The sequence below is a fragment of the Salvelinus sp. IW2-2015 genome, unplaced genomic scaffold (assembly GCF_002910315.2).
Source record: "Salvelinus sp. IW2-2015 unplaced genomic scaffold, ASM291031v2 Un_scaffold4843, whole genome shotgun sequence".
NCBI classification, from domain to species: domain Eukaryota; kingdom Metazoa; phylum Chordata; class Actinopteri; order Salmoniformes; family Salmonidae; genus Salvelinus; species Salvelinus sp. IW2-2015.
In genome coordinates, this window is record NW_019946112.1 from 1 (window position 1) to 11365 (window position 11365).

General features: G+C 43.9%; 1 protein-coding gene across 1 annotated transcript; it reads left to right on the forward strand.

Moving 5' to 3' along the window:
* The first annotated feature begins 2944 nt into the window (after positions 1–2944).
* Positions 2945–10034, forward strand: LOC139026463 (tripartite motif-containing protein 2-like). Its single transcript, XM_070441807.1, has 3 exons — positions 2945–3109; positions 3364–3434; positions 9911–10034. The coding sequence occupies exons 1-3, from the start codon at positions 2965–2967 to the stop codon at positions 9938–9940; spliced, it is 246 nt and encodes an 81-aa protein (XP_070297908.1). The 5' UTR covers positions 2945–2964; the 3' UTR covers positions 9941–10034.
* Positions 10035–11365: the final 1331 nt, after the last annotated feature.

Sequence of the window (11365 nt, forward strand, 5' to 3'; positions counted from 1 at the left end):
TTGTGTGAAAACCTTCCTCCCTCAGGCCAGGGTATTGAAAATGGGTCGGGATGGGTATTCCAGCATGACAATGACCCAAAAACACGGCCAAGGCAACAAAGGAGTGGCTCAAGAAGAAGCACATTAAGGTCCTGGAGTGCCTAGCCAGTCTCCAGACCTTAATCCCATAAGAAAAATTGTGTGGAAGGAGCTGAAGGTTCAGTTGCCAAAATGTCAGCCTCGAAACCTTAATGACTTGAAAAGATCTGCAAAAGAGGAGTGGCGACAAAAATCCCTCCTGAGATGTGTGCAAACCTGGTGGCCAACTACAAGAAACGTCTGACCTCTGTGATTGCCAACAAGGTTTTCCACCAAGTACTAAGTCATGTTTTTGCAGTAGGGCAAATACTTATTTCCCTCATTAAAATGCAAATCAATTCATAACATTTTTGACATGCGTTTTTCTGGATTTTTTGTTGATATTCTGTCTCTCACTGTTTCAAATAAACCTACCATTAAATTATAGACTGATCCTTTCTTTTCAGTGGGCAAACGTACAAAATCAGCAGGGGGATCAAATACATTTTCCCTCACTGATTAGCCGACCGTAAACTGCATAACGTTGCAAGCTAGGCAAAGTGACCAGAAGCCTGCATAACAATACTAGTAGCTAGCACGCAGCGCATAACATTACTAGCTAGTAGCTGACTGAAAAACTGCATACATTACCAGCTATGTAGCTGACCGGCAGCTGCATAACGTTACTAGCAAGCTGACCGGCAGCTGCATACATTACTACAAGGTGGCGACTGAAACTGCATAACATTACTAGCTATGTAGCTGACCGGCAGCTGCAATAACTTACTAGCAAGCTGACCGGCAGCTGCATAACGTTACTAAGCTGTTACTGCCCCGTAGAGAATAATGTATTCTGCCTATAGTCTGCCATGTAGAGAATAATGGTTTCTCTGTAGTCTGCCCTGTAGAATAATGTATCTGCTATTAGTCTGCCTTAGAGAATAATGGTATTCTGCCTGTAGTCTGCCTGTAGAGAATAATGGTATTCTGTCCTAGTCTGCCTCCGTAAGAGATAATGTATTCTGCCTGTATCTGCCCTTAGAGAATTAATAGGTATTCTGCCTTTTAGTCTGCCCCCCGTAGAGAATAATGGTATTCTGCCTGTAGTCTGCCCTGTAGAGAATAATGGTATTTTCTGCCTGTAGTCTGCCCTGTAGAGAATAACGTATTCTGCCTGTAGCCTGCCCTGTAGAGAATAATGGTATTCAGACCCCTTGACTTTTCCCACCATTTTGTTACTTTACAGCCTTATCCAAAATGGATTAAATAATTTTCCGCCCCTCATCCAATTACACACAATATCCCATAATGATAAGCCAAAAACAGTTTTATTTTTTTTATTTTTGCACATTTATAAAAAATTAACAAACTGAAATATCACATTACATAAGTATTCAGATCCTTTACTCAGTACTGTGTTGAAGCACTTTGCATGATTACAGCCTCGAGTCTTCTTGGGTATGAAGCTACAAACTTGCACACCTGTATTTGGGAGTTTCTCCATTCTTCTTGGCAGACCTCTCAAGCTCTGTCAGTTGGATGGGGAGAGTCGCTGCCAGCTATTTTCAGTCGTTTCCAAATGTCTCGATCGGGTTCAAGTCCACCGGCTCTGGCTGGGCCACTTAAGGACATTCAGAGAATTGTCCCGAAGCCACACTCCTGCATTGTCTTGGCTGTGTGCTTAGGGTTGTTGTCCTGATGGAAGGTGAACCTCACCCCAGTCTGAGGTCCTGAGCACTCTGGAGCAGGGTTTCATTAAGGATCTCTCTGTACTTTGTGCTCTTGTTCATCTTCCCGTTATCCTGACTGAGTCTCACAGTCCCTGCCCCTGAAAAACATCCCCCCTGCATGATGCTGCCACCACCATGCTTCACCTTAGCGATGGTGCCAAGTTTCCTCCAGACGTTCAATCTTGGTTGTCCTTCTGGAAGGTTCTCCCATCTCCACAGAGGAACTCTAGAGCTCTGTCAGAGTGACCATCGGGTTCTTGGTCACCTCCCTGACCAAGGCCCGTCTCCCCCGGTTGCTCAGTTTTGCCGGCGGCCAGCTCTAGGAAGACTCTTGGTGGTTCCAAACTTCTTCCATTTAAGAATGATAGAGGCCACTGTGTTCTTAGACATTCCAATGCTTCGTAAATGTTGTGGTACCTTTCCCCAGATCTGTGCCTCGACACAATCCTGTCTCTGAGCTCTACGGACATTTCCTTCGACCTCATGGCTTGGTTTTGATCTGACATGTACTTACACCTGTGGGACCTTATATAGACAGGTGTGTGCCTTTTCAAAATCATGTCCAATCAATTGAATTTACCACAGGTGGACTCCAAGTTGTAGAAACATCACAAGGATGATCAATGGAAACAGGATCCACCTGAACTCAGTCTCATAGCAAAGGGTCTGAACACTTTATTACATAAGGTATTTCGGTTTATTTTTTATAAATTTGGTGGACTCCAATCAAGTTGATCAATGGAAACAGATTGCACCTGCGCACATTTAAGAGTTTCATAGCAAAGGGTCTGAATACTTATGCAATAAGGTATTTCTGTTTTTTATTTTATATAAATTCACAAATATAAATTTATATAAATTCACAAAACCTGTTTTCGATTTGTCATTAGAGCATATTGTGTTTAGATTGCTGAGGAGATTTTTTTATTTAAGCAATTTTAGAATAAGGCTATARCGTAACAACATGGCGCTGTTGTTAATTAAGGCAAAAAAAAATTGAGGGGGGGGTGACTTTGAGCATCTGCCCCTTCAAATGTCTGAGCACAACGATCTACAGGTGACATAAAAGTGACATACAGGTAACTTTATTCTATCTTCAGGCTTACCTGTCCTCTGATTTGTTGTGTCATCTGTCTGTCTGTCTGTCTGTCAGGCCAAGCTGGGCTCTGGTAGGCTAATGGGACCGAAGGGCGTGTCAGTGGATCAGAACGGTCATGTGATCGTCGTTGACAACAAGGCATGCACCGTCTTCATCTTCCAGCCAACCGGCAAGCTCGTTTCTAAATTCGGTAGCCGCGGCAACGGCGACAAACAGTTTGCAGGTGTGTTGATGATGATGCTGAGGGTCATGATGGTGATGATGATGAGAATGATAATGATGGTGATGATTATGATCCATATCTCCTCCTCTCTCTACCTCCTCTCCTCCTCTCTCCACCTCCTCTCCTCCTCTCCTCCTCTCTCCACCTCCTCTCCTCCTCTTCATTTCTCCTCTCTCCACCTCCTCTCCTCCTCTCTCCACCTCCTCTCCTCCTCTCTCCACCTCCTTGCCTCCTCTCTCCTCTCTTCCGACCAGGTCCTCATTTTGCAGCCGTCAACAACAACAATGAGATCATAGTGACAGACTTTCACAACCACTCTGTCAAGGTAAGCAACTAACTTATCAGGACACTCCCACCCAATGTTCACTAGGTCTGGTGGATAAACTAAACATGACCTTCATTAATTAAACCAACAGAATGAATGGGAAAAAGTCCTGGTTCAATTAAAAAGTCCCCATTTCCCTCCCTCCCTCCTTCCCTCCTCCCTCCCTCCCTCCCTCCCTCCCTCCTCCCTCTCCTCCCTCCCTCCCTCCCTCCCCTCTCCAGGTGTTCACCCAGGGAGAGCTGCTGTTTGAAGTTTGGATCTAACGGAGAGGGCAACGGTCAATTTAATGCTCCTACAGGCGTGGCCGTTGATGTGAACGGGAACATCATTGTAGCCGACTGGGGCAACAGCCGCATACAGGTATAGTTTTATATATAGATATACAGTACCGTCAAAAGTTGGACACACCTACTCATTCAAGGGTATTTCTTTAATTTTACTATTTTCTACATTGTAGAAATAATAGTGGAGACATCAAAACTATTAAAAAACACATACGGAATGTAGTAATCACAAAAGTGTATAAACAAATCAGTATATAGTTTAGATTTTAGATTATTCAAAGTAACCACCCTTTGCCTTGATGACAGCTTTGCACACTCTTGGCATTCTCTCAACCAGCTTCATGAGGTAAACACCTGGAATGCTATTTAAATTAACAGGTGTGCCTTTGCTTGCAAAGAAACCACTACTAAAGACCCCAATAATAAGAAGAGACTTGCTTGGGCCAAGAAACACGAGCAATGGACATTAGACCGGTGGAAATCTGTCCTTTTCTGATGAGTCCAAATGTGAGATTTTTATTCCAAACCCGCTGTGTCTCTGTGAGACGCAGTAGGTGAACGGATGATCTCCGCATGCGTGGTTTCCCACCGTGAAGCATGGAGGAGGAGGTGTGTTGGTGTGGGGGTGCTTTGCGTGAGGGGGTGCTTTGTGCGTGACACTGTCTGTGATTTTTCTTTTTAATTCAAGGCACACTTGGCTACCACAGCATTCTGGAGCGATACGCCATCCCATCTGGTTTGTGCTTAGTGGGACTATCATTTGTTTTTCAACAAGACAATAACCCAACACACCTCCAGGCTGTGTAAGGGCTATTTGCCCAAAAAGGAGAGTGATGGAGTGCCGCAACAGATGACCTGGCCTCCACAATCACCGAACCTCAACACTCAACACAATTGAGATGGTTTGGGATGAGTTGGACCGCAGAGTGAAGGAAAAGCTGCCAACAAGGGCTCAGAATATATGGGAACTCCTTCAAGACTGTTGGAAAAGCATTCCAGGTGAAGCTGGTTGAGAGAATGCCACATCAACAACAGCCACAGATATAATATARGTAATGTATTTAACCAGGCAAGTCAGTTAAGAACAAATTCTTAATTACAATGACGGCCTACCCCGAACAATTGTGCGCCGCCCTATTGGACTCCCAATCACGGATGGATGTGATACAGYCTGGATTCGAACCAGGGACTGTAGTGACTTCTCKTGCACTGAGATGCAGTGCCTTAGACCGCTGTGCCACTCGGGGCATTCAGAAAGTGTTCATATTCTTTCAATTACTAAATATGTTTTCCCTCAGCCATCTATACACAATACCCCATAATGACAAAGTGAAAACATAGTTTTTGAAATGTTTGCAAATTTACTGAAAATGAAGTCCAGAAATAATTTATTTACATAAGTATTCACACCCCTGAGTCAATACAGCAGTTACAGCTGTGAGTCTTTCTGGGTAAGTCTCTAAGAGCTGTGAGTCTTTCTGGGTAAGTCTCTAAGAGCTGTGAGTATTTCTGGGTAAGTCTCTAAGAGCTGTGAGTCTTCCTGGGTAAGTCTCTAAGAGCTGTGAGTATTTCTGGGTAAGTCTCTAAGAGATTTCCACACCTACGTGACTAGCTACAGTGAAAAGGGAAAAAAAAGTATTTTTGAATTCCCTGCCCTGATTTTGGTACGGTTTGCCCACTGACAAAAAATTATCAGTCTATAATTTTAATTAGGTCTTATTTTGAACAGTGAGAGACAGAATAAACAAACAAAAATATCCAGAAAATGCATGTCAAAAATGTTATAAATTGATTTGCATTTTAATGAGGGAAAAAGTTATTGACCCCTTCGCAATCAAAAAGATTTCTGCTTACCAGGTGCTCTTTCATACAGGTAGACGACGGAGATTAGGAGCAACATCTTAAAGGGAGCTGCTCCAATCTCAGTTTCTTACCTGTATAAAAATACCTGTCCACAAAGCAAATCAATCAATCAGGATTCCAAACTCTCCAACCATGGCCAAGACCAAAGGCTCTCCAAGATGTCAGGGACAAGATTGTAGACCTTACCACAAAGGCTGGAATGGCTACAAGACCATCGCCAAGCAGCTTGGTAGAAGGGTTGACAACAGTTTCTGTGATTATTCGCAAATTGGAGAAACACAAAAGAACTGTCAATCTCCCTCAGCCTGGGCTCCATGCAAGATCTCACCTCGTGGAGTTGCAATGATTCATGAGAACGGTGAGAATCAGCCCAAAACTACACCAGGAGATTTGTCATATATCTCAAGGCAGCTGGACCATAGTCATCGAAGAAAACAATTTGGTAACACTATGCCGTGACGGACTGAAATCCTGCAGCGCCCGCAAGGTCCCCCTGCTCAAGAAGCACATAACATGCCCGTCTGAAGTTTGCCAATGAACATTGAATTGATTAGAGGACAACTGGGTAGTGAACTTGTTGGGTCAGATGGACCAAAATGGAGTTCTTTGGATCAACCCAACTTGCCGTGTTTGGAGGAGAGGAATGCGCCTATACCCCAAGAAACCATCCCCCACCGTCAAACATGGAGGTTGAAACATTATGCTTTGGGTGTTTTGCTGCTAGAAGGGACAGGAACAACTTCACCGCACCATCAAAGACGATGACGGGCCATTACCGTCAAATCTTGGGTGAAAAAACTCTTCCCTCAGCCAGATTGACAAATGGTCGTGGAGGGTATCCCAGCATGACAATGACCCAAAACACACGCCAAAAGGGCACAAAGGAGTGGCTTCCAAGAGAGCACCATTAAGTCCTGGAGGGCCTAGCCAGTCTCCAGACCTTATCCCATAGGAAAATCTGTGGAGGGAGCTGAAGGTTCGAGTTGCCAAATGGCAGCCTCGAAACCTTAATGACTTGAAAGAAGATCTGCCAAAGAGGAGTGGGACAAATCCTCCTGAGATGTGTGCACCTGAGTGGCCAACTACAAGAACGTCTTGACCTCTGTGATTGCCAACAAGGGTTTTGCCACCAAGTACTAAGTCATGTTTTGCAGAGGGGTCAGAATTACTTATTTCCCCATTAAAATGCAAATTCATTCATAAACATTTTTGACATTGCGTTTTTCGGATTTTTTTTGTGTATCTCTGTCTCTCACTGATTCAATAAACTACCATTAAAATTATAGACTGTCCGTTCTTGTCAGCTGCAACGTACAAAACAGCAGATCAAATACTTTTTTTCCCTCACTGTAGCTAGCAGACCGTAAACTGACTAAACGTTGCAAGTAGCAAGCTCTGGACCAGAAGCTGACTAACAATACTAGTTAGCTAGCTGACCGGCAGCTGCATAAACATTACTAAGCCTATGTAGCTGATGAAAACTGCAAACATACCAGCTATGTAGCTGGACCGGCAGTGCATCAACGGGTTACTAGCAAGCCTGACCGGCAGGCAATAACATTACTACGAGCAAGGTGGCTGACTGGAACTGCATAACATACAGACTGACGCTGCATAGCTAGCAGCTGACGGCAGCTGTCTTACTAGTGTTATGCCGTAGAGAATAATGGATTCTGCCTATAGTCTGCTGTAGAATAATGGTATTCTGCCTGTAGTTGCCCTGTAGAGATAATGGTATTCTGCTTAGTCTGCTGTAGAGATAATGGTATTCTGCTTAGTCTGCCTGTAGAGAAATGTATGCCTTAGTCTGCCCGTAGAGAATAATGTATTCTGCCTTTAGTCTGCCCGGTAAGAATAGGTATTCTGCCTTATCTGCCCATTAGAGAATAATGTATTCTGCCTGTAGTCTCCCTGTAGGAATAATGGTATTCTGCTGTCTGCCCGTAGTAGAGAAAACGGTTATTCTGCCTGTAGCCTGGCCCTGTAGAGAATAATGGTATTCAGACCCCTTGACTTTTCCCACATTTTGTTACTTACAGCCTATCCAAAATGATTAAATAATTTCCCTCCCCTCATCAATCTACAACAATATCCATAATGATAAGCAAAAACAGTTTATTTTTTATTTTGCACATTTAGAAAAATTACAACTGAAATAATCACATTTACATAGTATCAGATCCTTTACTCAGTACTTTTTGAAGCACCTTTGGCAGATTACAGCCTCGAGTCTTCTTGGTATGAAGCTACAAACTTGGCAACCTGTATTTGGGGAGTTTCTCCCATTTCTTCTTGGCAGATCCTCTCAAGCTCTGTCAGGTTGGATGGGGAGAGTCGCGCACAGCTATTTTCAGGTCTTTCCAAATGTTCGATCGGGTTCAAGTCGCTCTGGCTGGGCCACTTAAGGACATTCAGAGAATTGTCCCGAGCCACTCTGCATTGTCTTGGCTGTGTGCTTAGGGTTGTTTTCTGATGGAAGGTGAACCTCACCCCAGTCTGAGGTCTGAGCACTCTGGAGCAGGTTTTCATTAAGATCTCTCTGTACTTTGCTCTGTTCATCTTTCCTTGATCCTGACTAGTTCTCCAGTCCCTGCCCCTGAAAAACATCCCCCTGCATGATGCTGCACCACCATGCTTCACCTTAGCGATGGTGCCAAGTTTCTCAGACGTTCAATCTTGGTTTGTCCTTCTGGAAGGTTCTCATCCTCCACAGAGGAACTCTAGAGCTCTGTCAGAGTGACCATCGGGTCTTGGTCACCTCCCTGACCAAGGCCCGTCTCCCCCGGTTGCTCAGTTTTGCCGCGCCAGCTCTAGGAAGACTCTTGTGGTTCCAAACTTCTTCCATTTAAGAATGATAGAGGCCACTGTGTTCTTAGACATTCCAATGCTTCGTAAATGTTGTGGTACCTTCCCCAGATCTGTGCCTCGACACAATCCTGTCTCTGAGCTCTACGGACATTTCCTTCGACCTCATGGCTTGGTTTTGATCTGACATGTACTTACACCTGTGGGACCTATATAGACAGGTGTGTGCCTTTTCAAAATCATGTCAACAATTGAATTACACAGGTGGACTCCAAGTTGTAGAACATCACAAGGATGATCAATGGAAACAGGATCCACCTGAACTCAGTTCTCATAGCAAAGGGGTCTGAACACTTTATTACATAAGGTATTTCGGTTTATTTTTTATAAATTTGGTGACTCCAATCAAGTTGATCAATGGAAACAGATGCACCTGCGCCACATTTAAGAGTTTCATAGCAAAGGGTCTGAATACTTATGAATAAGGTATTTCTGTTTTTTATTTATATAAAATTCACAAATAATTATATAAATTCACAAAACCTGTTTTCGATTTGTCATTAGAGCATTATTGTGTTTAGATTGCTGAGGAGATTTTTTTATTTAAGCAATTTTAGAATAAGGCTATACGTACAACATCGCTGTTGTTAATTAAGGCAAAAAAAAATGAGGGGTGACTTTGAGCATCTGCCCCTTCAAATGTCTGAGCACAACGATCTACAGGTGACATAAAAGTGACATACAGGTAACTTTATTCTATCTTCAGGCTTACCTGTCCTCTGATTTGTTGTGTATCTGTCTGTCTGTCTGTCTGTCAGGCAAGCTGGGCTCTGGTAGGCTAATGGGACCGAAGGGCGTGTCAGTGGATCAGAACGTCATGTGATCGTCGTTGACAACAAGGCATGCACCGTCTTCATCTTCAGCCAACCGGCAAGCTCGTTTCTAAATTCGGGTACCGCGGCAAGGCGACAAACAGTTTGCAGGTGTGTTGATGATGATGCTGAGGGTCATGATGGTGATGATGATGAGAATGATAATGATGGTGATGATTATGATCCATATCTCCTCTCCTCTCTTATCTCCTCTCTCTCCTCTCTCCACCTCCTCTCCTCCTCTCCTCCTCTCTCCAACCCTCTCTCTTCTCTCTCATTTCTCCTCTCTCCACCTCCTCTCCTCCTCTCTCACCTCCTTCTCCGTCCTCTCTCCACTCTTGCTCCTCTCTCCTCTCTTCCGACCAGGTCCTCATTTTGCAGCGTCAACAACAACAATTAGATCATAGTGACAGACTTTCACAACCACTCTGTCAAGGAAGCAACTAACTTATCAGGACACTCCCACCCAATGTTCACTAGGCTGGTTGGATTTAAACTAAACATGACCTTCATTAATTAAACCAACAGAATGAAGGGAAAAAGTCCTGGTTCAATTAAAAAAGTCCCATTTCCCTCCCCCCTCCCTCCCTCCCTCCTCCCCCTCCCTCCCTCCTCCTCCCTCCCTCCCTCCCTCCCTCCCTCCTCTCTCCAGGTGTTCACCCCAGAGGAGAGCTGCTGTTGAAGTTGGATCTAACGGAGAGGGCAACGGTCAATTTAATGCTCCTACAGGCGTGGCCGTTGATGTGAACGGGAACATCATTGTAGCCGACTGGGGCAACAGCGCATACAGGTATAGTTTTATATATAGATATACAGTACCAGTCAAAAGTTTGGACCACCCTACTCATTCAAGGGTATTTCTTTAATTTACTATTTTCTACATTGTTGAATAATAGTGGAGACATCAAAACTATTAAAAAACAATAGGAATGTAGTAATCACAAAAGTGTTAAACAAATCAGTATATAGTTTTATTATTTGAGATTATTCAAAGTACCACCTGTGCCTTGATGACAGCTTTGCACACTCTTGCATTCCTTACCAGCTTCATGAGGTAAACACTGGAATGTATTTAAATTAACAGGTGTGCTTTGCTGCAAAGAAACCACTACTAAAGACCCCAATAATAAGAAGAGACTTGGGCCAAGAAGCACGAGCAATGGACATTAGACCAGTGGAAATCTGTCCTTTGGTCTGATGAGTCCAAATGTGAGTTTTTTGATTCCAAACCCGCTGTGTCTCTGTGAGACGCAGGTAGGTGAACGGATGATCTCCGCATGCGTGTTTCCCACCGTGAAGCATGGAGGAGGAGGTGTGTTGGTGTGGGGTGCTTTGCGTGAGGGGTGCTTTTGTGGTGACACTGTCTGTGATTTTTTTTTAAATTCAAGGCACACTTGGCTACCACAGCATCTGGAGCGATACGCCATCCCATCTGGTTTGTGCTTAGTGGGACTATCATTTGTTTTTCAACAAGACAATAACCCAACACTCCAGGCTGTGTAAGGGCTATTTGCCCAAAAGGAGAGTGATGAGTGCCGCAACAGATGACCTGGCCTCCACAATCACGAACCTCAACACTCAACACAATTGAGATGGTTTGGGATGAGTTGACCGCAGAGTGAAGGAAAGCTGCCAACAAGGGCTCAGAATTATGGGAATCCTTCAAGACTGTTGGAAAAGCATTCCAGGTGAAGCTGGTTGAGAGAATGCCACATCAACAACAGCCACAGATATAATATAAGTAATGTATTTAACCAGGCAAGTCAGTTAAGAACAAATCTTAATTACAATGACGGCCTACCCGAACAATTGTGCGCCGCCCTATTGGACTCCCAATCACGGATGGATGTGATACGCTGGATTCGAACAGGGACTGTAGTGACTTCTCTGCACTGAGATGCAGTGCCTTAGACCGCTGTGCCACTCGGGGCATTCGAAAGTTTTCATTCTTTCAATTACTAATATTGTTTCCCTCAGCCATCTATACACAATACCCATAATGACAAAGTGAAAACATAGTTTTTGAAATGTTTGCAATTTACTGAAATGAAGTCCAGAAATTATTATTTACATAAGTATTCACACCCCTGAGTAATACAGCAGTTAC

Bases quoted from the DNA above. Each gene is read 5' to 3' on its own strand.
- LOC139026463 (XM_070441807.1), top strand. From the start codon at position 2,965: ATGGGACCGAAGGGCGTGTCAGTGGATCAGAACGGTCATGTGATCGTC. The intron at 3,110-3,363 runs GTGTGTTGATGA...TCTTCCGACCAG, and splicing joins CGGCGACAAACAGTTTGCAG to GTCCTCATTTTGCAGCCGTC. The intron at 3,435-9,910 runs GTAAGCAACTAA...TCCTCTCTCCAG, and splicing joins TTCACAACCACTCTGTCAAG to GTGTTCACCCCAGAGGAGAG.